We start from the raw sequence: 26,909 nt of genomic DNA on the forward strand, positions 1-26,909 counted from the left end.
CCAACCTAAAACCTGTATAAACAGGTCTATCTTTATAAAGGATTGTACTAGGACAGACCTTAGAAAATATCCATCCTTATTAAACAGAATTTCTGGACAAGGGTGTAGGTATTCCCAGGAAGGTGAATCCCAGTGAGACAAATTCTGCTGCTTCCGTGTGTATGCGTGTGCACCCTTCCAGTGGGAAGTGCTTGCTTACATTTTGCAGGCATGTCTTAGAAAACTGTAATCCCCATTCTCTTGGACCAAGGGCACAGCCAGCTTGCTATAGCTATTATTAAGATCACTCTGCAATGCAGGCTCAAGGGCTCCAGAAAAAGATGGGAGTGGTAAAACAGAAGAAAACATCTGCACTGGAATAAACGCTTAAAAACCCAAGCAGGGTCCTTACCCTTTTGAGGGATAAAAGGTGCAAAAATAACAGCAAGACACCAGAATAAAACCCACATGAAATCACTGTGGCATCCAGTTTCTATTCACAAAGAAAAAGCTCCAGTCCATCTTTTAATTTTTTTGAAAAATTCCTGACATTACAGAACTAAACTGAAATGTATTAATATTCCACTCTTACATTTCCATGACAAACAAAAAAAATTCATGAGCCAAAAAAAAAAAAAAAAAACAGGGAGAAGCTTATAAAACTAAATATGGATCTCAGCATTAACAGCTGAACAGAGAAAGGAATTAAAACGCTTTAATTAAAAAATCACGAGTGGATGATAAAAGTGTGTAGAAACTGAAAATTTACAAACTATTTAAAACCTGGAATCGCTGACTGTTCAGAAACTACACAGATGGATCATGGGTGGTGGTGAACAGCAGAAAGGATTATGGATGAATCTGCATTGTTCTAGCTGCTCCCCATGCCACCCGTCTCCGAGGAAAGCCTGTAACACACACACAAAAAAAAACTCGAAGTTAGTTTCCTGAGTGCCCGGCAGTACCTCACCTCCAAAACTTAGTCTGGTTGATAAGATGTGAAGGAGTACATAAATCTGTTTCCGTATCAAGGGAGACATTGATTTTAAGATTTCTTGAGTTAACCAGTACCATGGTCCTATATAAGCCCTGCAATCCAAGCTTCCTAGGGCAAATTAACCTCAGAACCATAGTTCTATCTCAAACTATGCTCTTCGTAGTATCTCTGTGGGATACATTAAGCATTCTCTCAAAAACAGACCACACACACAAAAGCCCCCTCTTAGGGGGGTCACAATACACAGAAACTTTACTGCCCAGCTTTATTTTGGCTTCTTCTAAGCTCACAGAACAGTCCTGGGTTTCTCTATCAATGTAAAGACTATTACTATTAAGAGATACTAGTGTTTTATAACTAAGCCATGTTAAAGAGGGAGCAAATATAGTAAGTTTGGATTAAGAATTATACTCAACCTACAATTGTTAGGTCTAGTTTTCAAGACTTGGAGTGGAAATCAAAACCATTTTCAGCAACTCCCTAGGCTTGCTCTAAGGGCTCCCCAATTTGTGGTCTTATTAGGCCAAACTCTCCATTCAAATATTTCTGGCAACAATGCCTGTTTCAAATAGATCATTCGAAGTCCTGGAATCCAGCTTGGGGCTTTGAAGGAAAGGTCTTTTAGGTGTTCAGTGATCAGCTTGCTTCTCTGATACTAGGTAGGCAGCAAGACCTGGCTCCCATTTTGAACAGAGCTAAATGTCTAAGACCCAGTCTCATTTTTACTTTTTTTTTTTGTGGGCGGGCAGCACACTTCAGGGCTTCCCCGGTGGCTCAGACAGTTTAAGGAATCTGCCTGTAATGCAGGAGACCAGGGTTCAATTCCTGGGTTGGGAAGATCCCCTGGAGGAAAGGATGGCAAACCTCTCCAGTATTCGTCCCTGGAGAATCCCCATGGACAGAGGAGCCTGGCGGGCTATGGCCCACGGACACAACTGAGCAACTAAGCACCTAATAAGCACAGCACACCCTCACCTTGGGGCATGTGGAACCTCTCCATGCCCCCTGCAAAGGAAGTGTGGAATCTGAACCAATGGACTACCAGGGAAGCCCCGCATTTTGTAACTTTATTTCGTAAAGATTTTAAATGTAATGGCATTCCTTGTCAAGAGAACATGAATACTTCCCCATTTGAATCTCTTCCAGAATAATGCAAATTGAAAAACTGGCCAGGAGGAAAGCCAGGAAACACAGAGCTCCTTCAATTACAAACTGCATATAGTTTCAAGTCAGAAATGGTATTTTGACCTCAGTATAAAGGAGAACAGTTAATAGGGGACAGATTCTTGCCAACCTCAAAATGGGATGATCTAGGGCAACATAAAAAACAGACCATTAATCAAAGACTTAAGTAGGAACTGAAGGTTCAGGAAAGGAGCTGCTGCAAACAGATCTAGGATTTAAAAAAATTAGTAAGTTCACACAAGAAGGTGGTGGCACTCTGACACCAAAAAGAACTCAAAAAGAATTGTCCAGAATTTACACCCAGTATGGGCAGGAATTGGGGGTGGCAGGGAAAGAGAACAAAGAAAAGGGAAAACCCAACTAAAATATATTAAGGACTCTAGAAAAGAAAGACCACATGGGGGAGCTGTAGGCTGCTACAAAAAATTGAACACCAAGGACCTCTGGATTTTAGTCAGCAAGCACTTAGGGGAAAAAAAACCTCTGACTTTCTTCCCAGCAATCCTTCAGGGAGTACTCATTAGGTAAAGAACTAGGTAAAAAATTAAAAAAAAAAAAAAAGGTTTCTGGGGAGAGATGGTATCAGCAAGGTATTAAAAAAGCTTACTAAGGGGCACTGCACCACATGATAAAGCATCATCTACCAACCAACAAAACCCCCATCTGGACAATGAAACACCCCACTAGTCCTTCATACAGACTTTGTTTACAGCCCCAATCTTAAGGGCAACAATATACTGTAGTTAATATACTACAATATAATTAGGTATTTTAAACAATGTAAGCCGAAGGGGGATGTGGGAAAAGGTCACCAAGAAAAAAAAGTCTCCACACTGGTTCTCCTAAGCCCTAAGAGCACTGTACTTTCATTACTCTGGCAATATACACTCAGGCTAAGTGGAGACTATCAGAGGCCTTCCCCCATTTTACTCAGGGCATCTCTACTCTTATGGAGAGAGAACTGTGATCTTGGGATACAAAAAAGAATAAGGCTTTGGACAATTTAGAACAATCTTAAGTGGATCAATGAGTTAAAGTTGATCTTACAGGTCTTTAATCCTCTAAGTTATGACAGGGTTGGTACAGACAGGTTGGTGGGGATAAAAGGGTAAAGGGTCCTGTTTGAGTAATCAGAGTTGATTTAGGATAAACAGGCAGGATCTTGCCAAATTTGAGGCAATGTCACTGGTTGGTTGTTTGAGATTTAAGTAATACTAGTTCAGAGGAATGCAGACAGAAGCTGGCAAACTTTATTAGACTTTTCCCAACTTGCCTCCCCATTCTGGGTAAAGAAAAAACTTCTTTCCTACACAGCAGTCAACTAAGGTTCTTACTGTGGCAACTTTATTACAACTAGAAACACAAATCTGGCCAAGGAGGACAGCTGATAACTTAACCATGAAATAATTAAAAGAAAAAAAAAGTTAACTGAGAATTTTTTATTCATTAACACAGAGCCTAACACATTGTTATATTGCAAGGCAGAATAAAGCTACAAAAAGTAACAGAATGAGAAAGAAGAGCAAGAACTGTGGCTCTAGATAAAGAATTCAACAAGTCAGACTCTGAAACAGGCACTCAGCAGAAATGGCCTAAACCTAAACACAGTTTCCCATAGCCCCTACCCCCACCCTGTCATCCCCCCGAAACAGTAAAAAGGAAACGGTCACAAGCTCACAATTGTTTGGTTCTCACCAATATTAACAAAGGGGAAAAAAAACCATGAAATACTTGAGGGGGTGCCCCAAGACATATGCCATCAGTAGGGAGAGAATCTCTGTTTCTCGCCTTTCAGTTTGTTAGTTACACATGGCACAGCAGAGGTGGTGGTGGTGGTAGCTGAAGCCCCGGTACCCTTAGCAGCAGACACAACATTTAGAGCCAGGAGAGGGATGGGTTTCATGCCAAGCAGACTGGAGACACAAGGGGCGGTCGGAAGAGGGTTGGGGAGGCTGGAGGGTGCGTCGGAGGTCCCCGCTGTGGCGAGCGAGGGGGTGGTGGTGGAGGAGGAAGAAGAAGAAGAAGGGGTGGAGGGTTGAGAGAGGTTGATGCTGAGGTGATCGGGGATCGTGACGGAGGCTGCCTGGGAGGAGGGTTTAGCGTTTTCTAAACTGTAACAGAGGAAAAAAAGGAACAAAAAAAAAAGGGTGGGTGGAAGGGAAGACCACAAAAGGGCAAAGTACAGGACAAAATCCGCTTATCAGTAAGTGCCTCTGTTGCCAACTAAGAAAACTTCTATCAGCTTGTGACAAGCTTTTATTCTGTGTCCCACCCTCTAAAAATGCATACTTTGCCAAATTCCATTCCAATGCTATCGAGAACTTCTACGTGAAGAAAAGGCTGACGGACTGAGAAAAGACATCACACACTTTAATGTACCTGACATACTGATGCAACCCAAAAGGCAGAAAAAGATTTCAAGCAGAAAATGAAAGAATACTCATCAATTCCCAAACAAATAAATGTTTCATCCACCAAGCACTTGTGAAGCTTTGGGACACTAACCCCGAGAATTTTTCAAATTGTTTTTTTTTCCCCTGTAATTAATATCAAAATTTGTTTCCATTGCCAGTCAACTAACTAATATATCAGGATAGAAAGGGACAAGAGCCCAAAGTAGGTCACTCATTTCAAACTCTGTAGCATTTTCAATGAAAATTGCTGAAAACAGAAGCATAGATAAGCCTTATTTCTGGTGATGGGTGAGGAGAAAAGAAGGTTCTTTTGTTTAACTGACCATGCTTCTTACACAGACTTTACAAAACTAGAGAAGAGAAACTTCATGCACTGCTGAAAAATTCAGTTTAATGAACTAAAAACATCACTTCTACTTCTAAAATGAGCTCTAAGTAATAGTGATGACCTGTAGCTCCCAATGCCTCCATGGGCCTATGCCAGAACTGCAGGTATGTGCTGAAGTCTGTTGGACATCCTATGGCATAAGACTAACTCTTCCAAGGCAGGGAGGCTCCTCAAGACCCCCATTTTGTCTACCTAAATCCAAGGACAGTTAAAATCCATAAAAGCTGCCACAATCAGCAGAAACTCTCAAAGTCTATTACTAAAAACAGAGACATCTTTCTTGCCTAGTATTCATAATAAAATCAGTCTTCTTTCTGTGTTCAAATTGGGCCAGTATGAGTTAGCTGCGTGCATGCACAGCCCTTGATTGTTAATAAATCAAGTTTTTTTTAAAGTTTTGACCCAAATCCACAGCTTGGGCAGTTTCATGTAAAAAGGATGGTCCTGAAAAGAGTGACTAAATCAAGAAATGAAGGCGGACCCAAGTTTTGCTTCCTTAAGACTTAGCCATCAACCCAGTAGAGGGGTCAGGCAAGCAGGTTACATGGAAACACTATCTGACAATATTCAGTGCACATCTACTCAAGCAGACACGTCCAGCTTGCAAGAACGTAATTCTTGCCTCTTAACAATACAGCACCACAGTCAGAAACAGGGAAACAAACCCTTGCAAACAGCAAGACGATAGAAAGCAGATCTAGGTATAGAAATCTTTTCTACACAAAGACAAGAAAATACCTCAAGGCATAACGAGATATGATAACAGATGGAACCACTACTGGGAAACTGATAAATTCTTACAGGGGATAAAAGACCATGGAATAAATATATGGTCAGCGTAAGCATGGCAAAAAATAGACCCCATACCATACTTATGAATTCCTTTCCCTTGCACTACACATTTAGGAACCCATAAAATCTGTCTACACAACAGAGACCAACTAATTGTGACAGAGAGAAACAACTTAGGTAAAAGTCTACATAAAAGGGAAAACTAAGTCCCTTACGGAATGGGCTGCTTTAAGATGTTAGTAAGCAATTAAGAACATGACTTAAGCACATGTGCTGAGAAAGCAAGAAATACAAAATGCCCTGCAAGATGCCCATTAACTGTAACAGTGCTGCTGCAACTGTGTGTGTTAACATTAGCTACCTTTGGATAAGAAAAGTAAAACCTCAGCAGGTCAATAAGGGATGAGATGAGATGGTGGGGGGTAAAGAAAATACTAAGCATTTCTAGAAACTTCCAATACCTGTACCTCTCCTTTCACACAAGCTCTAAACAATGGAACACAATGGCACAAATGGATGTGTTCAGAATAAACAGTAATGACTGCTTCGAAGAAACTATCTTGCTGTCATTATCTTTATTTCAATTAAGGGTGCTTGGGAGCCTAAACTCAGTGAAGTATTAGTCTGTATGACACCTACAATGAGACCTACATTTGGTTTTAAGTCAGTATGGGTGCTCCAGCCAGAGCAGTCCTACAAAGTGAAGACATGCTCCATACCTTCCATTCCCCAAACCAACAAAAAGTCAAATGCAAACAATCCACTTCCCTTTCCCCAACCCCATGCAAACTCATTACAGTCTGGTTACTTTCCCCCCCTATACTAAAGGATGAGAAGTAGAGCTAGATACTTTTTCTTTTGCAATCTCTACCCTTCCCATTTCCATCCCCCAGAGAATCCCATACTTAATATTACAGTGTAACTTTTCCCAACACACACATTACTTGTGTTGGCACCAATAACACAAAAGATAGGGAACCCTTACCTGACATTGATTAGATATTGAGCCAGGCTAATGCTGGCAGCAGATCCAGTGATGGTAACCTGCCTATCAGTAGATCCTTCCACTGGGTTCGCAATTTTGATCTGCGCCCCAGACATCTGACGGATCTCATTGATTTTGGCGCCTTGACGCCCGATTATGCAGCCAATCAACTTAAGGAAGAAAAACAAGGCATACCAAATTAAGAGTTGCATGGCTAGGTCCCAGCATTCCACCCCACCCCTCAGGCTTCTATACCTCAGGCCCACAAACATGGCATTCAACTCTGAACTGAGTGACTCCTAGGACCATTAGCTCATTTCTTTCAGAGTACTAATTCCAAAGACAAAGCAGTGCAAAGATGATGATAAACCTATTCTGTTTTTGGCAATAAAGATGCCTTAACTCATCCTGCCATGATTATTACTTTACTATAGTGACAAGGATTCTGGCTAATTTCTAACGCTTTTGCCTAGGAAAAAAGTAAACCATTGGTCAACATTTGCACTCTCCAATACCGTAGACACTAATAATGTCATTACTGAACATTGATGTGGCCAGTGAGATTGACAAACTTGAGTTTATCATTTTATTATTCTCAATTCAAACAGCTACATGTGCTTAGTGACTACCATGTTGGACAGCACAGATAACATCTAATGACCACTCCATTAGGGATTACATATGCAGATTCTACAAGATGCAAAAGCAAATGGGAATTTCTATTTGAGACAAAAAGTTTCCTCTGGCTCAAGATAACTCACACAATAATTTCATCAATCTCCATCAGTTTTTATTTGAGATTTTACAGTTTTAAGAATTTTAGTGCCTGTAACTCCATTTTCTTCCCCAAGGTGTTAAGAGTAGCCCAACCTCTGTTTTTACTTACATCGTTTGGAATGGTGAGTTCATGAGAAGTAGTCTGAGCAGATGCATCCAAACCTGCTAAAAGACAGAAGACAGCAAAGAAGTTCAAGGCACAGCATACAACTCCCGCTGGTTTGCACATTAACCTAACAGAAGGAAAATGAACTGGAAACCCAGCATTGGCTGTTGGGATTCATCTCTAACTTGGAAGCCTCCAAAGAGGAAAGAGGGGGAGAGGGGTGTAGAAATAATGCTGGAAAGGTTCCTCTGTACCAACAAAAGAGGCTGATTTCATGCCATTTCCTGCAAAGCCCAGGCTATTAGGGTCTAAGGGGGTGGAAGCACGGGGCAAGGGGATGTGGTATCCTCAATTCTCAGGACCGAAATCTAACCAAGTACTTCTGCACTTCTCCCCTTTTCTGGTTGGATTTCCTATTGTTGTATCCCAATTTTATCTCACCTGATGCTATCACCAGCACCACTACCATGCCTATTACTGGGTAACATGGACTTTTGGCACACATGCAGAGTTGCTTTAAATATACCTATACCAGATTAACCAATCCCAACACCCTTACCCTAACCTACACTTAAAGGTCAGTGAGAAAGAAATGGCAGTGAGGTGTGGGAATTTCATTTCTCCAAACTACTCCCTGTCCTTTGCTCAATAATTTGTTCTGGTTTTTGCTTTCCAAAGAAAAAGAAGAAAAAAAAAAAAAAATCCTATCAGCAAACACCCATACCCATCTATATGACACCTGGACTAGACAAGGCCAGCTGGCTAACTTGTAAGTCTAGTCCTGCTCTCAGCTGTGGCTGCTGAAACAACATTTTTAGAAGGGGGTAGGCCAGATCCATCAAGGGACCCTCAGGGGCACCAGGCCCACCCCCGCTTTGCTCTCTCAGCTCCTTTTTGCCATGTGCATGTTCTGCTGGTATGTCATGGGCAGTGAAACAAGACTCCCACCAGTTTATTAATATAACAGTAGAATACTACAGATTTTTTTTTTAATCATTACCCCAATAGCCTTTCACCTCTGGAGAGCTGGATTCAATGCCTGTTAAGATACAAGTGAAAATGAGTTTGGTGGTCTCATCCTAACCCTATCGGACAAGTTATTCCTTATATAGAAAAGCCCAAAAAAACAAAACAAAACAAAAACACACTACACAAATGGATTGTTTCTACCCAGATCTATGAATAGCTGGTGGAGAGAAAGGGGGTGCCAATCAGATCAAAGGGGCAGCGATAAGGACGGGTTAGAAGAAATATCAGCCTACCCTTTGCCTGACAAGCATCCCCAGATCTCACCCCAAACCTTCCAAGGGCCTTTCTTTTTTCTCTTTTAGAATAACTCACCCCAAATGAAAACCAAGTTAACAAACATATTACCTCCTTCGGTTTAGCCATAGAAAACAGCCAAGTTTAAGCCAGCAGGACGCTGGGTAATGAAGTTTGTTTTAAACAGATGTCAAATGGAGACCTTGGGGCTGGCCTCTGTCTTGTACTACACCTTACAAAAATCAACACTGAGGTATCCATACCACTGAATCCGGTGTTGCCATGCGTCATGGGAAAATGAGACTGTTGCATTGCCAACTGGTGCAGCTTGGTCAACTGCAGGAAGGAAACAGAAGAGGTTGACATTAAAAGAGTAACACAGCCAAAGCTCAAGCACATTCAAATTGGAAAATGTAGAGCTCCTGATCCTCAAAGTTGGCTACTACTCAAACTATGACAGAGGCTAAGGAATGGGGCTGGTATCACAATCCTGGGGATGGGCACAAGAAGGTGAGGGTTAGAAATAGAGTATCAGTACAAAGAGAATATATGCGTTTGGGGTGTGTGAAATGCAGCAGCACCGCCTGACAACCACCCCCTTGTGGGCTATTTAATGAAGGTGTTTGCAGCCATTGCAACAGTTGCCCCAGGGACAAGCACAGACAGGCTAGGTAAACAAACTGTGCAGTGGTGCTAGGGAAAAACACACCATGCAGGGTTCCGTCAGTACTGGGAGGAGGGAAGGAAATGAGGGGATAGGGAGACTGCAAGGAGGAGAGATTAAGGCGAAACCAAACTGGGTTTAGCAACCCTGACCCTATGATTTCTATAGCTATTTTTCTTCATCTATATAAACTGTCCTGGCTGTTGTAAAACCATCTCTCTTCAAGTCTACTTCTCCTCCGGGGGCCTACCACTAACCAAAAGCCAAACTCCAACTTTTCAAATCTAAAGCTCAGCACCTGAAAAGGTTAGTAAGGGCAGAGAGTAAGTGCAGAAGGAAATGCCCTTAAAAGTCTAAATACCAGCACTTTTTAAATTGGAGTTTTCAGTGACAAGGAATTTCACTGAGTTGAATCCAAATATTTCACTTCCTAACCCTCCCTGTGTAAATAAGTCCCTTTCCCACCCCTCCAGAAGCTTTTTACATTACCACCTCAGACTGAGTACACAAAAGCGAACCCAACCTCCCACTCCCTCACCCTCCCTCCATAGAAAGGACTTCATGCAAAGATGCACAGTCCACTGTGAATTTACATTGTGCCCTGGGATAACCAATGACGGTAAACAGTGGAACATTTCTCTTTCAGAGTAATCTGTAACACGGGAGAAAGTAGAATAATCTATTATAATTTCCAGGGATTAAATTTCAAAACAAGGTGCTACTTTTTCCTGATTAAAGATTATTTAAGGGCCAAAATACAGACTTCACCTTGTGAGGGAAACAAGACTGCAAATGTTTGAGACCCAGCTCACTTCTGCCTACATGGAGAAAGGACTGAGACAATTTTGGAAGGGAGAGGGAGCTTTTCAAAACAAGTGAAAACAAAACTTACATCTGGCTGTGGAATGGCATACTGTCCTTGAATGGTATAGGCCTACAAAAGGAGGAAAACAGTTCCTATTAAAAACCAATCACGGACAGCCACCCAGTTGGGGGGTGGGGGGGTAGGGGGAGACATTTCAACTAGCCAGGAAGCCAGAGTTGAACCAGAGAATGGGGAGGCCAGGGGTTGAGCAGTAGATGGTATCTCACAAATACAGTCAGACCCGAGTTGGCCTTCTTTATACCCTAAATATGATGGCTTATTTCAGGATGCCTATAAAGGGAGCCATGTTCCCTGCAATCAAAGACAAAATAACACATTTGTTTCTTAACGAAAATGTGGGAGATAGGATTAAACAATGCCTTGATTGCCTGAGCCCCCTTCTTTCTCCCTTTGTACAAGATGGCCTAGGAGGAAAATGATTTTTTTTCCTCAACCACCCCAACCCTTCTACCAATCATGGTGACATGTTTTATATCTGCACAGACCCACACGGCATGTTAAAACAAAACACTTCCCTTTTCCTATCTGACTTTTCTCTACATCTGCCTAATGATCTTAAGTGCACTGGAAGCTAGTTGGGTCCCTAGCACTAGGGAGCTGACCATAGGAATACATATAGAAAAAAAAAAAAAGAAAAAATCTTATGTTCTAGGTCCTGCTTTCTCCCACCTCCCCTCCATACAAGGCACTTGCAGCTCCCACTACGCCCTCCTCCCCCCACACCATAACCTCCCAAAAAGGGAGCTGGGTCTTTAGGGCAATGGGGTGGGGGGCAAGGAGAATCAGGAAGGGAAGAAAGGAGCAGCTGGTTAACAGGATGTGAAGCTTCTCACATCACAGTGGCCAGTACCCCCAGAAGTGTACCCAGGTGGGGGTGGGAAGGTGAAAATGGGGTAGGAGGAATAGGAGACAGGGAAAAGGGGTTGAACAAAAAAAGGAAAAAAAAAAAAGGGAAAAAAAAAAAAGAGTTGGTGTTACCATCTGGTGGGCTACGCAGCCTGTGTGAAATGAGGTGGGGGGGGTCAGTCCAGGTCCCCGTGGACAGGTGGTGTCCACAGCACAAAAATCACCAGCGCCACTGGCCCCCCGCGTGTTGGCAGTCTCGGCTGAGGCGGAAGGATTGAGTGAGCCTTGGAGACTGAACATCCCCTCTCACCTCTAGAGGTGGTCCCTCCAGGTCAGGGTTGAGGCACATGGACGGGGTGGTGTGGGGAAAGCTCGCACTGTCGCTGCCTGTGCTGTACCTGTCCTGTGGATAAATAGAGGATTTCAGTCTCCAGGGCTGTCAATCCGGCACCTTGTCACCAGCATGAAATTCACACAAAAAAAGTTGTTTAATTTTTTCTTTTCCTTTAAAAAGGAGCTCACAACACAATTTGAAACGAGCTGCAATCAGTGAATTAAAAAAAAAAGTTACCTATAGTGGCAGATTTCACACTGCACAATTGGACTATTTTCAGTAAGAATGAAGGAGTGGGGCAACAGAGCTGATGCCAGCTCCTGGTCAATGTGGGATTAAACTGCACCCCTATAGAGCCCACTTTGTCACAAAGGAACAAAAGACACAGGTTCACCTGTGGACAATGCATAAACTGGTCCATTTAAAAAGGCCCATGGGAATAATCCAAGACAGGGCCACTCATGGAAGAAGAAGCTGCAAGCTTTTAGAGTGGTCAACTGAATAAAGGGGAGGGAGGGAAGGAAAGCAAAGAGGTAAGAAGGGGGAAGTGGGAAGGGGAAGGAAGGAAAGGGAAATGAAGGTAGAATTGTAAACAGAGAGGACTGCTGCTGTGCGGTATGGACTCTAGATAATCCCAAGTGACCTGGAAGAATCCAGAAAAGTAGGAACTTGTAGTTCCAGGGGAGAAGGGAAAACACCTGAAGCTAAACCTGCTACTCTAACTCTGGGCCTTTGTTTATCCGCCTAACTACCCAGACTCATGAAGCACACTTTGACCAAACCAGTTTGTACAATGCTAGTATTAAAAAGTACAAAACTGTGATATGATTAACTTCCTATGAAAGCTTCCAGAATTACAAGACAAACTAAGTTCCCCAAAACTTGTTCAGTTTTATGACAATTCAATAGAATGGGAATGAGATGGACTCTAAGAGCTCCCCCAGTTTAAATACAAGATGGAAATAGGTGAGTTATCTGCGTTTGTTAACAGGTCAGCCCCACGTAGGAAAAGGGACACTTGTACTTGTTTAGGCAGCTACCAAAATGAAGGTCACTATTTCAGCCTGAATCCCAATTATTTTAAAACTGACCTATGCCTCAAACGCTAACCAAAAAGCATAAAACTAACATGGTGCTAATCAGTGCCTTTTGTCATAAAACTCTAACTTCAGAATAAACCATGTACCAAGGATCCAGAGTTTAGGTTGGTGAAGGAGGAGAGGCCAAGGGGTGCTTTGGTGTTCTTACTCTAACACCAAAGGTCACAGCCCAACATGCTCTTCCCGCTCCTAGACACTGAACCCTTACCCCAGCTGATTTCAGTTATGCCATGTGGGTTCAAACCAGTGTTTGAGGTTAAGAGCCCAGGGACAACACACTGGAATTTGGGAGTGAAGGGGTAGGAATAGGGGAGGTGAGGTGGGGAAAAGGGGAAGTTTGTAGGACACTCAATTTCAGGAGCCCCCAATTTGAGACCACCATCCAAGAATCTATTTCAGAGGTCCAACTCCTTATTATGTTTTATTTGGACCTCTAAAGAACACCCCACACATGAAAAAACATGGATGGGGTGGGGGTAGGGACAGCAGTGACATCAAAGCAATTTTATCTTTTCTTCTAACCCAACCCACCTTAAATTACTAAGTAGATTACCTCTTCCGAGTGCCTACAAAACTCCCAATGCCTGCTAATAATAAGGTGGCATTCATAGCTTTCTTCAGTACAAAAAATAAAACTGAAAGCAGGTCAAACTATGGCCAGAGTACAGATTTCAGCAAGCATGCAGAGTGGCCTGGTGTGCTGCTGGCAAAGTTGACATTTCAAATACAATCTTGTTCACCTTAGCCCAGCAATAAAAAACTTCTTACCTGACCACCTGCAAAGATGACCGGAGAACTGGACGGCTTGGGCCGGTACGGGATGGTCACGCCCTTCGGGGGGGACTGGGAGAGAGTCAGAGGGGAAAAAAACAAAAAGAGATAAGGTTTCAAAGCTGCTTCAGCTGTGTGGCTTAAGCTCACACAGGTCAGTTAAATTAAAAACTTTATTATTTCCACCCCTTCACCTATCAACTTTGTCTCTGGCTAGATCTAATCTCAAATCATCAGCAGTTATTTGCCTCTAAAACAGTAAGATGGTCCGTGGACTATACAGTTCACACTAATTCTCATCAAGGCAGATTCCCCTGTAATAATTTAGGCATTATTTCCATGTGTTCAAATTGTGCTAATTAACACAAAAAACCAAAACCTCTAGATGTACCCATGTACCTTTGTAACTACATTTTGACCTGAATAGGAAATAAAATCAAATAGGAAATAAAGCTCCCAAACTTTTTATCTAGGGTAATTCAGGACTTTCCATTAATAGCTCAATGATTCAGTCAATAGTTTCCTAAACTCTACCTAAAAGTTCTACTTTCCTTTCTCACCAATATGGGACCAATTCCCTATGACAATTCTAGAAAGGTTTAATTCTCCTTAATTTTATTATTCTTTTTGTTAACTGAATAGCATCCACCAGGACCTCGTAAGTCATTCAGAAACACTACTATGGATATTTTTTGTTATTATAGATCATTTTGAATAATCCTGCCTTATAACATAGAAATTAATTTAAACATATCAAAGTTGCATGTAGCCAAAATACTGTAACCTGAAAGGCAATTTAACTTAGCTTCTCAAGACCCCAGATACATCTTTTGTCCTCAAATTCCAAGTAGCAAATCTTCCCCCTACCAACCCTGCTAAAATTGCTATAAACCAAATGATCACTGCTGCTTAAGTTTCTATTTTTGCTTGGACTATAAGAAAAGTCAAAGCTGGGAGAAGGAAAAGATGAACTCAGGGAACCTCTTCCCCACCCCCATGTGAGGCTTCTAACAGCCTCACCTAATTCTAGTCTTACTAAATATAGATCAGTCTGTCTCCCTAAATCACCCTCCCCCCCATTCTCAGCATGAGCCTGAGGGCTTACCTCCAACATAACCACGCAGATCTGTTTCACACACTCAATGATGGATTGCGGAATGCCAGCAATAGTGATGGCCCGCTCAGTTGAGTTGGGGAGCATATCCCCTGCCACTTGGACCTGAGCCCCTGTACTCTTTGGGGTAAAAAGAAATTTTAAAAATCAGAGAAACAGATCATTCATACCATTTACATCTCCCTGCAGAAATTTTAGAGTCTAAAACTCAGTAAACATTTATCCCATCTCCTATCTAACCCTTTTAATCCTCCCTCCCCTCTCTTTCCTTATTCCAGATAAGATTGTTTAATCACAGTTATAAATAAATTAGCCTCTGAAAGCTGAGAATAAGCCTGAATAACAGCCTAAATTTAACCTGCTCTTAAGAGAAAGGTCCTTCTACACAGTTTCCTCTCATTTAATGATAGCTCTGTGGGTCATCAAACAAAATATTCATAAATATCACCCACCTTTTATTCAGCAAATGTTTATATTAAGCCCATTCTATGTGCCAAGCACCATCCCAGGTACTTGGAATATATCAATGAGCAAAATAAAAATCCCTGCTCACATAGTATGTACAATAGGCTCCCAGATAAGTCCAATTCGAATAGGAGCTGTTCAAATTTCATCCCAACATCCAATTCGGTAACTCCCAGATATAAATAAAAGCTCCCATAATTCACCATTAACTTTCATAATTTTGAAGGGAGAATTACAACTATATCCCAATATACCTTCATTTCTTCCAAGCTATTTAAGAATTTGGCCAAGAAAAACACTTGATATTATTACATATCAAATTGTAAGTTCTTTAGACATAAAAAAGGATCATGTAGCCTCATGGAAAAGTCACCAACAGGTCCCACGCAATAGCTGGAAATTCTGGCTAACTTTTCTGATTTACTGTTGTTGAAATATATGAAATCTAAGAAAAATATGCATATCAACCAAATTATAGTCTTCTAGGACTATTACTTTAATAAAAATCTTCATCTCAATAAATGCTAACTTTTCCTAGATAATAAAAGCTAGTAGAGGAAGCTCATTTAGAATTTACACTTCAAAAAGAGAAAGAGCACAAATTAACCAACCTCTCGTATTTCCTTGATCTTGCAACCACCTTTCCCAATGAGAGAGCCACACTGACTAGCAGGGACCACCAGCCTCAGGGTGACTGGGGGTCTACTGGCAGCTGTGCTATTGGTCATAGAGCTGCTGATGTCCTACAAAAAGAAATTAGTCAAAACACCACAAGAATATACAAGTTTAAACAGATCCCTGGGATCCCCTAACTGGCATAAAACAACCTTATAAGGGACATATTATGTCATGATCTCCAACAACATTTAAACATTGCCCCTGCCCCAAACAATAACAACTTATTACTAAAAAAATAAAATGGCCTACAAATATCCTCAGATTTAGCCTTAATATATGTTCCTTCATGCCAGAAGCAGTGTTCTTAGTAGAGAGAAAACTTATTTTGTTAAGTAAAATAAGTTTTCTCAGCAAAATAAAACAATACTGGTGAAGTCAACATTAAACATGAAAAGATGAGACAATGCAACCCAAATTCAAGTGACCAATTTTGTCCTCTTAAACTAGGTAGAGATTAAAAATAGTGTACTTTTATTTATCCTTTTTTCTTGGTATGAAATTGAAGCTGAGTCCTTACCCCAATCACAACTGAAAAGTTGTAGATTTTAAACTAAAAGACTGTATTGGCTTCAAAGCCCATAATCTCTCCCATAACAATATGCTGCATCTTGTCTATAAACTAACTAAATTTATCCTTCTGAGGATTTAGCTTAATCTCTATGTATATAGTATGTATTTAGATAGACCTGGGAATTTCTCCGACATAAGCCCCTTAAGTCAAGACCATGTTTCTTATTTGTTAAAGTATGAATAGATTTTCTGAATTTTTTTAAAGCTACAAGCTCTGGATTAGCAAGGTCTTACAGGTCAGAAAGATAACATTTCTGATCTTGGCAAGAGTAAGATTTCAGGCACCATTAAGGCATTAGCAACAGCCCAGAAGCCCTCCTCTGCCTGCAGTATCAATTGCATTATTAGCAGCATTACTACAGAAGCTGGGAGGCTGAAAACTGGATGAACCGAGGGCAATGATGGTTCAGCACTGTAAGGTTGAGAAAGTTTAATAAACAGAAAAAAAATCCCCACTATTGACATTTTGCTTCTGATAACTATTCCCTCCCCTCCAAGTATAGCTCTGACAGTTACCAGGCTTTTTTTTAAATGTGTAACTGCCTACCTGTATTTATAGAGTATATTAGTATTTAGCAGGGCTCCTAACAAATCCATATTAATTTAGTTCACTCAACTAAGAGTCAGGGGACATAATTATGAACACAATGGTGGCATACCTTCAAATTGTTGGTAAAGAAGTAAAAGATGCTGTTTTTTCACATTTTTTAGAGTCCCTAATAACAAACTATTTGGGGTTTTTTTGTTCTTGTTTTTAAATTCAAGCACAGTCAATGTACACTATGGTTTCAGGTGTACAAGTATTGTTTGACATTTAAATTCATTAAAAAAATGATCAAAGTAAGTCTAGTAACCGTTTGTTACCAAACAAAGTTATTACAGTATTACTGACTATATTCCTTACACTGTATATGTAAACCCCCAATGACTCATAATTGGGAAAATATGGAATGCTTCACAAATTTGTGTATTATCCTTGCACAGGGGCCACATCAATCCCTTCTGTATCATTCCAATTGTAGCATATGTGCTGCCAAAGTGAGCACTCTAACTATAGCTGGAAGTTAGGGGTGCTGACCCCTCACCCCAGTCAAAAGTCCAAGTGTAACTTATCCATAGTTCCACATTCACAGAGTCAACCAATCGCTGACTGTAATTCCACAGTACATATTTTATACTACTGTAATACATTATTTATTGAAACAATCAAAGTACAAGCAGACCAGCATAGTTCAAACTCATGTTCTTCTATGGCCAATGGTATTTTTCTAACCAACTGAAGTGACTTTTTAACTATAAATGGTCCAATTTTGGGGATGCTGAATGGGAGTAAAGAACCCATTTACAGAGCTTTATGACCTAGTCTGTTCTTCAATTTTAAAAGCTCTTGGAAATCACTAAGCTATCAAGAAGCAATAAAAAATAAAGAATGAGGGGCAGGGAACAACAAACCTCTTCCAGTTTATCAATGATCATAGCAAAGGCTTTGAAGATGGCATTAGTGGGTCCAGCCAAAGTGATAATCCTTTCAGGACAATTCCCTTCTGAGATGTTTATACGTGCACCACTCTGGATAGAAACAGAGCCAAAAGGTTAATAGACAAAAAAACCTAAGCACAGACACACATACAAATATATAAATAATCCCTCTTAAACAAGACGGGCAAGAAGCTGCCTATGTACATGATCCTGATAAAAGGCATCATCAACATCATTTAAAATACAGCTCCATATTTATCCTCCAACAAACTACAGAAGCTGCTTTAAGTCTTGAATGCAGACTTCCTAAAACATTTCCCAGCATACTATTTGTCATACAAATAACCCAAGCCAGAAAAATACCAGCTTCTCCTATTAAGATCTTCCCTTTTCTGGGACACTTCCCTGGTGGTTCAGTGGTTAAGACTCCATGCTTCCACTGCCCAGGTTGGGGAACTAAGATCCCATGTTCCCACAGTGCACCCAAAATATTAAAAAAAAAAAAAAAAAAAAAAAAACAACTTCTCCCTACCAATCTCTCATTAAACAGAAACTTTGCTTTTGTTTTAGAAGTGTCTAACTTTCCAAGTTAACAGTCCCTATCCCTCCATCCTCAATAACTCACCTCCTCGCGCATCTTCTTAACTGATTCTCCTTTCTGAAAGAGGGAAAGTCAAAAATGAGTTCCAATTATTATTTAAACCCAGGCTGACTAAATAGTGATTAAGAGTTCAACTAATGCCTTACCTTTCCGATGATACTGCCAACTTCCTACAATGGAGAATACTAGTGTCAAATACAAGGAAACTTGAAGCATTGGTTATCACAAAAAGTAATTTTTAAAACAATCCAAAGCAATGGAAAAACTAGGATTCACTGGGAAGGGGAATGGAAAGGCTTATTATTTTCTTTGCTCAAAACATAAGGGAAGCTATCAAAGAATTGTCAAGAAATAGTGGAGTAATAAAGTGCTGTCTTTAATATAAATCATTTTTAAAAATATCAAATACCAGTTCACCTTAAAGTTACCCAAAATTGTTTGGGCAGTGGAAATCTACCTATCACAAGCTATAACAACATCCATGAGAAAAATCTTATCATCCAGATAGTTTTGGCTCTAGCCTCTGGTTAAGCCTTTCGTGCTCAGTGGAGCTTCCTAGTAAAGTCTGTCCATTTTCCCACTACAGTCTCATCTAGTCCACCAGAGGAGGAGTGCTAAAGCCAGACTTCCCACAGAGCTAATCTGATGAGCTCCAAGATCCATGCCCTCTCTTCCTGGCCCCTCCTCTAGCAGTTACTATGACCCAATTTCCCAAGCTGTTGCATACCTTTCCATGCATAAGTAGCCGGATGGTGAGAGTGACATTTAATCCACCTTCAATCACTCCGGTGTCCATGTCGAGCAGTGTTCTGAGGAGCTGGACTTTGAGTGGTCAAGTCTTTGGTCACTGGTGGGGGTGAAAGCCAAAAACTGAAATGCAAACATGACCAAACTCAGAGTAGGAAACAATAGAAATACTTCCCAATGTTACTTTAGTCATTATCAATGTTTTCTAGCTGACTCTCTTCCTTAAATGACAGTGTATCAGTCGGCAGGCTTGTATACATCCAGCACACTGCATTAACAGCTCAGATTCTGTTACAAAGTATATAAAGCAACTTTCCAGTCTACTCTCATTAATGATAGGGTTTCCGCTGACTCTCAGGATGTGAAAGATTCCTTCAATTGGCAATGGTTCTAAGGGGAACTGCTGAACCTGCACCAGTTGTCCTTTAGCAGAATAAGCTTCCAAAGAATACAGAAACACCTGGAAATCATGAGGGCAAACCTCAAGCTAACTATACACTGAGGGCTATGACTTTGGCTTCCCTATTATGAAGCCATTCAGGTTGAAAGCTACAAAGGACACATGTAAATGTTTTTATTGGCAGCAATTTTTAGGTTAAAAAAATTAAGATGTATCTTCACCTTAAAATTCTGAATGTGAATACACGTCACCAAATAATTTTTAAAAGATTTAAATCAACAACCTCACTGAAAAAGGCATTATCTGAAATGCCTTCTATGCAAGCTGGGTTCCACATTCCCCTTTGGGAAATGACTCAATACATTAAGTGCAGCCTGAGTCGTCTTTTCCCAACCAAACTTGATAGTCACTCAAGATCTGAATTTACCTGTTTCCGCATTAACCTGTTACTACTCAAGTCTTTATTCAAATTATTTAATCTTAAATTTTCTTCCAAAGGAAGAAATCAAAATGATAGCTGGTATCTCTAAAAATTTATTGTGTGGTTGTTTTAAGCAACAGCAGTAATGAGACTTTCCTACTGAGGCCCTTTCCCCACGTAAGCACTAAAGCAATGTTACTAACATTTCTGCTTTAACGGATAAAGAATGCTTTTGAATATACATCAGCCTACAATGCTTCCTTAGGACCTAACAGTGTTAGTTTTGAAAAGGACCTCCCCAAAGTGGTGAAATTTCTCCAGTGACATTTTTAGTAGCCACCTCTTCAAAACAACATCAATGATCTCTCCTACAGCCAGTCTTCCTCCTTCACAAAACCAGCCACCTTTTCAACTTTGCTGTAACACAAAGCTGTATCCTAAACATCCTAAAAGTGTTAAGTGGCTGCCAGACCATCCTGTATATAGCAAGCTGCCCCACGGCTACCTCAAGTATGTGATTACTTAAAAGAAGGGCTTTGCATCCCCAAAGAACCTCATTCCCCCATTTTCAGAATATAATTGCTGAAAAAAATCCCAGAATTCAACACTTTTCACTCAAGGAAAAACAACTGTACTGGGGGTAGGGAGAAAATAGTTGGGTCTGTAAGGACGACTTTAGTAAGACATGGAAAAAATTTGGCAGTTTAATCCCTTATCCTCACTCACAGAATAAGAAGCACTTTACAAATACCATGACAAAAGCAAATTCGAAAAGGCAAGAAAATTGGAAACCTATTTGAAGCCATTTCTTGAGGTATGCCACAAAGGTGCATTTCCAACACCAAACCACTCAAGAAATCCCTGTCATGTTTCTCTCCTGACTAGGAGAATGTAAGTGTACCCAACCCCAGGAATCCAGCTGTTAATCCTGCATCCATTACCCCTTCTCCTATAAATAGCTCGGTCTGGGTCTATAGCGGCAGGCATTTTGTAATTTCAAAATTCGTTACCCCGAGAAAACGTCCTGAATAACTCGGTAACTGGGAGCCCGTCTACCCTTTCTTTAACTCCACAGCCCCCCTCCCCTTGGCCATCCAAGCATTTTCCACTCAAAAAATGTACCCCCCCATCCCTCCACTAGAAAAAGAGAAGGAAAAAATAAACGGTTCGGTCGGGGGGGGGCGCTGCGATCCAGGGGGAGGGGCCAGACTAGTAGCGCCTCCTCGAGTGGCTGCGCCAGCGCCTGACCCCCGCGGGGAGCCGCGCTCACCCGCCCGGCCAGCAAGCCGGCCATCGCCTCCCCAACCCCCCTCAACCAACAAATCCACCGCCGCCCCCCCCCTACCGCGCGCGCGCCCTCCTTGACTCCTGCGCAGCCGCCACCGGGAAAAGGCGGGGGGAAGGGGAGGAGGCCTTGCGCGAGGCCTACTAGGCCTCGTCGGAGCCAGGGCCTCGCGTGAATGGCCGGCCAAGCAGAAGGAGGGAGCAGGCGCTCACGCGGGACTACGCGAGGCCGGGGCTCGTGACGAGGACCGGAGCCCGCTAAGAAAGATGGCAAGAGTAGAAATAGAGCCATAGCCGCGGGCGGAGGGAAAAATTTGAAGCTTACCTGCAGGCGCGAGGCGACTGAGGGGAAAAGGGGAGCGGGCGGGAAGGGGAAGGGCGGGAGGCCGGGGGCGGAACAATAGGGGCGGGCGGGAAGGCGAGGGGGGCCCCGCGGACGGGCGGAGGAGGAAGGGGGGGGTGGAGGAGGAGGAGGAGGAAGGGGGAAAGAGACCCCGGGGCGGGTGGAGGGCGGCGGAGGGCGGGCGGGCGGGCGGAGGGCGGGCGGGCGGGAGAGGGCGCAGGCTGCGGCTGCTCCGGCTGCTGCCTCTGCTGGTCTGGGAGGGGGACGGGGCGGAGCGGCCCGCTTTCAACCCCGCGCACCCTCCGACCCCGGAAGCGCTAACCGCCCCGGGGGCCGGCGAGGCGACTGCGTCGTCCAAACCTTCCCCACGCAATGCGGACGGCCTCCCAACAGCCTAGAGCGGCTCCGTGGACAGCGTTGGCACCAGCGAGAACAACCGGTAGCAAATGGCGAAGAGCATGATAGAGCGGCAGTGTGGGGGCAGGGAGGAAACTAGTGTCCCCTAGCGGGCTGGTTCGAAAGCCCAGACGTTTAAGTGCGGAGAGAGTTGGCAATCGCCATGGATAAACCAGACAGGAAAATGGGATGTGTGAGAAGAGACTACTGGGACAAACCCCTAGTCTATAGTAATACAAATAGGAAAAAAAGCTAACTTGCCACCTTGGAGGTCACTTTTACACCAACTCTTTACTCTGAAAATTGGTAATTAAAATGAAAGAAGCACTTTTTCTTTTAGGAAGAACTGTAGTTCATCTTTAGTCAACAAGGGAAAACTTTTTTCAAGAATTCCATATAATGAATGTAGAGAAATTTAAAAATTAGAAAATCATTCATTCTCCAACCCAAAATGAAATAATTGACTTAAGCAAGTGTCATCAAATCATCAAAGCTTTAAGGGAAAATTTGTTAGGGAAAAGGATACTAACCTGGTGACAAATATCACCACATGATTATTTGCAAAAAAAGAAAAGAAAGGAACCCAAAAGTTTTAAATGGAAAGATCAGATAGGTCACCACCTTATCCAAGTGATCAAACCTTGTATCACTAATAGTACAACTCTGACATAGTCCTTGATGAGATGCAGGTAGTACATAGCATCATCTATTAAGTATTCTTCTCAAGTGTTTAATCTTAATCGAATTAAACCTTCAGACCCAACTTGCAATTTACAGGAAATTTACAAGGGATCAAGGAAAAAGTTAAACATATCATAATCAGCAAATCCAGAATCCAAGACATTCAACAAGACAACTAGCCTGTTCTCATCAAAATGAAAATGTAATAGAACAGAGGGGGAGGAAAGAGACGATAAATTCAAAAGACAATAATAATCAAATATAACGTGTGGATCTTGTTTGGATTCTGGTTTGTTTTTTTTATAGCTATATAAGACATTTTGGAGACAGCAGAGGAAATTCAGACATGAATATTAGCTAATATTAGGAGGTATTGTTAATTTTCTTAAGTGTGGTAATGGAATTATGGCTATCCAGGAGAAATGCTGTTCTAAGAGGTACATAATGAACTATTTAAAGTGAAGGGTCGTGATGCATGGGAACAGACTCAAATATTTCACAATTAAATCAATAAAGCAAATTGGTAAAAATGTTGACAGTTGTTGAGTATAGATGGTAGGTTTATAGGTGATCATTGTACTGTTCTTCAGACTTTTAAAAAATAATTTTCAGGGAATTCCCTTTCGCTCCAGTGACTAGGACTCTGCACCTTCACTGCTGTGGCCCAGGTTCAATCCCTGGTCAAGGAACTAAGATCCTACAAGTTGTGTGGCATGCCCAAAAATAACAATAATAATAATAATTTTCATAATAAAAATTGGAAAAAATATGATGTGGAATGGAACAAGATTGGCAAAGTGTGGGACTTCCCTGGTGGTCCGGTCCAGTGGCTAAGACTCCACGCTCCCAGGGGGCCAGGTTTCATCCCTAGTCAGGAAACTAGATCCCACATGCCACAAGGAAGATCCTGTGTGTGGCAACAAAGAACCCATGTGCCACCAACTACAACCCAGCACAGCCAAATAAATGAATAAATAAAGCGAGGCACTGCTGGGTCATATTTTTTAAATGCTTAAAAAAGTCTCTGTCCTTCCACTGCAGGGGTTTCAGGATTGATTCCTGGTTAGGGTGTGTGAAACACACACATACACACACACACAAACCAACCAAACAAAAAAAGATGAACAAACTGTTAATAATTACTGGAGCTAGGTTATGGGAAATCTGCTTTCCCTACTCTTGTACATATCTGTAAGTTTCCACATTAAAACTTTTGTTCAAAAAATAGAGAAGAACTCTGAAAGAGAACAAAACAAAATTTTTAAAAAGGCTATTGAAAGAGACAGCTACTATGGGGTTATTGTTTATCCACATTCAAGTTCTTTGGGTGTCAGTTCTGGCCTTTATATTCATCAGGTTTTATTGGGCAACTTCAATTCAGTGGAGTTATCTGAAGAGAGATAGCTTTCTGAAGTGGAAAAGAAAGCTTGGGGACTCTAACATCTTTCCTGCCACCTTCCAAATGATAAGTGGGCATTAGGAACAGTGTGAGAAATAAAAAGAAGTCTGTCATTTAACAAAAGCAAAGAGCAGAGCAAATATTGAAAGAGAGTAAAGGAAGTAGGAAAATGTTAGGACACCCAGAGAAAAGCAAACCAAAGAGCAGTCTTACTATGAGGCCTGGGTTGCTCAGTCACTTCATGTCTGATTCTTTGTGATCCCATGGACTGTAGCCCACCAGGCATCTCTGTCCATAGGATTCTCCAAGCAAGAATACTGAAGTTGATTGCCATGCCCTTCTCCAGGGGATCTTCCTGACCTAAGGGATCGAACCCACGTCTACCCACCTGGGAAGCCCCAGTGAGGGCCTGGGCTGAAGGTCAAATTAACCTCAAGATTTTGCAGTTGGGTCATTTACACCCCAGGGACTCTAAGAGCTGGAGTAGAAGTGAGTGGCAAAAAAATAAAGTGAGTGGCTATCTGTGAAGTCATCTCTAATAATGGTAGACAAAACAAAGATCAAATTAAAAGTTGATAAAATAACACGACTTAGTGACTGAACAACAAAATAACACAACATAACTCTATTAACAATAACCTGGCTTCTGGTGGGGCCAGCCAACAGTTGCAGCCAGCTTTGAAAAAGATGCAGCCAATAACAATATTCAATGGTTTTATGAATTAATAAATTCTTCTCAGAAGGAGAACCAAACTAGTCAAAAGAATGAACTTGTCTATGACTACAAAACACCCTGATACAGGGAAATGATTCCGGAAAAACAGCAAATTGATGATTCGTCCCATGACTTACAGTCCTCAAAGTTGAAGTGTCAATTTGCATTTCAGATTTAATGGGTTTCCTATCCTTTCCCATTTTCAATTAATTGTGTGGAACTCTTACTATACTCAGTTTCTAGTAAGGACAGAATGGTAGAACTCCAGATCCTCTCATGGACATAGGGCATAAAATAAAAACATTTGAGAACCACTATCTTTGGAGTCTTACACTGATGCACAAAATAGGACGCGCCAACCCAATGCTCCAGAGAGCCAGACAACTAACGTAATTTGCCTGAAGAAAGGCAACAGGAGGCTGAAAGGAGGATTAAGACTGGAGAGCATGCATGCCTGCCTGCTGAGTCGCTTCAGTCGTGTCCGATTCTTTGCGACCCTATGGACCGTAGCCCACCAGGCTCCTCCGTCCATGGGATTCTCCAGGCAAGAATACTGGAGTGGGTTGCCCTGACCTCCTCCAGGGGATTGAACCCAAGCCTCTTACATCTCCTGCATTGGCAGGCGGGTTCTTTACCACTTGTGCCACCTGGGAAGCCCCTGGAGAGTATAGAATCCATCTATAAGGAAGGATCAGTAGTGGTTCAGAAATTTCTGTCTTCAGAAACGTGAAATCTAAACCTTTATTGAAAAGGTCTGATAATTAACAAAGTAGTCCCTAAAAAAAAAAAAAAAAGTCCATAGCCAGAAATAGCCATGTACAACCAATGTTCCAACCTCTGGCAAAGATATACATACCGAAATTTCCCACAGCAGTTAAGTGTATAGCAAAGATGGAAACATTTTTAAATTCCAGCAAAAAAAAAAGGTTGAATAAAATGCTATTAAAAACAATGTTACACACACACACTGATATGGAATCAACTCCAATAGATAATTAAATGGGAAAATGTTAGATCCAAAACAGGGCTCTCATTTGATATAAAGTGGGCTAGAAGCAATAGGAACCATGTAAGGTAGAAACAGGATGTTTACTTATGTGCAGAACAGCTCTGAAAGTTCACAAAATAATTTAGTAGTCATAGTTGCCTTTGGGGCGTAAACTAGAAATCTGCTATGAGGAGAACCTTACTTTTCTGCTGAACATCCTATTAGAAATGTTACATTCCGCACCCCCTCCCCCACCCCAGGTACATGTATTACTTGTAGCTTTCAAAAAGTTAATGGACTTTTGAAGAAACAAGGATAGCAAAATAGCAAGGTGCTGTTAGAAAAAGAAAAGGCAGGAAGGGGAAATGGGCTGTTTATGATTAAAACTGGGCAAGGAGGTGGGTGAATTTTCTCCCTAACTTGTTTCTCTTTGTGTTCTCCCCCTTGAGCCATCTCACATTGTCTCTCCTTAATTTGTGGTTATTTTTCAACAGTTTTTCTTTCACCTCACAATCCCCTTATGCCCACCTTTCCTTTCTCCTCCTGGAAAAGGAAAAGCTAATAAATAAATGAAAACAGTGTTACAGAGGAAGAAAATCCTAAGATTCTAAAATGGCCCCAAAATTAGGACATTGGAAAACAGGTCTTGGTGCTCAATCGCTCAGTCCTGTCTGACTCTTTGTGACCCCATGGACTGTAGCCCGCCAGGCTCCTCTGTCCATGGAATTTTCCAGGCAAGAATACTGGAGTGGGTTGCCATTTCCTTCTCCAGCTTGGTCTTGGATTTCCTAATAAAATTAGAAGCTAGATCTAATATATTTAAGCATGGACTTCATATATCTCACCCCCAGGACAAGTCATAGATGAAACCCAGTCAACTGAAAACACAACTTTCCTGTTCAAGTCCCACACTTAAATCCCTAAACCCTGTGGGTTCCACCTAAGAAACATCGCTCATGTCCACTCCTTCCTGCTATCAGGCTCTGGTATGGTATCTCCGGCTCAGGAATTCCTCAACGTCCATCCTTCACCTTTTTACAAATCTTTGCCTCTACAAAACTGCTTCTTCTGCTGGAAACCCACTGGGTTACAAGCACAGACACAGGACCCACACTGCCCAAGTTCAAATCCTGACTGAAGT

The 26,909-nt window shown here is 41.7% G+C and overlaps 1 protein-coding gene and 1 non-coding gene across 36 annotated transcripts; both read right to left on the reverse strand.

Annotated features, from left to right (window-relative positions):
• Window positions 1-453: 453 nt before the first annotated feature.
• On the reverse strand, window positions 454-21,912 carry PCBP2 (poly(rC) binding protein 2). Of its 35 annotated transcripts, none has more exons than XM_061415897.1 (15): window positions 21,572-21,844; window positions 19,122-19,264; window positions 18,541-18,564; window positions 18,419-18,451; window positions 17,767-17,883; window positions 15,678-15,809; window positions 14,593-14,721; window positions 13,485-13,559; window positions 11,593-11,685; window positions 10,443-10,484; window positions 9,150-9,222; window positions 8,624-8,662; window positions 7,627-7,679; window positions 6,741-6,910; window positions 454-887 (listed from the first exon to the last, which is right to left on the reverse strand). In XM_061415897.1, the coding sequence occupies exons 2-15, from the start codon at window positions 19,188-19,190 to the stop codon at window positions 851-853; spliced, it is 1,086 nt and encodes a 361-aa protein (XP_061271881.1). In that variant the 5' UTR covers window positions 19,191-19,264; window positions 21,572-21,844; the 3' UTR covers window positions 454-850. The 35 variants fall into 35 exon arrangements, with proteins under 35 accessions (XP_061271881.1, XP_061271879.1, XP_061271880.1 ...); XM_061415895.1 differs by having other exon boundaries at window positions 7,627-7,682; XM_061415896.1 differs by having other exon boundaries at window positions 7,627-7,682; window positions 19,122-19,241; window positions 21,572-21,840.
• Window positions 17,254-17,360, reverse strand: LOC133248971 (U6 spliceosomal RNA). The gene has a single exon (XR_009736796.1). It is a non-coding gene; the product is annotated as a U6 spliceosomal RNA (small nuclear RNA).
• Window positions 21,913-26,909: the final 4,997 nt, after the last annotated feature.

Source organism: Bos javanicus, chromosome 5 (genome assembly GCF_032452875.1).
Source record: "Bos javanicus breed banteng chromosome 5, ARS-OSU_banteng_1.0, whole genome shotgun sequence".
In the NCBI taxonomy this organism is placed as follows: domain Eukaryota; kingdom Metazoa; phylum Chordata; class Mammalia; order Artiodactyla; family Bovidae; genus Bos; species Bos javanicus.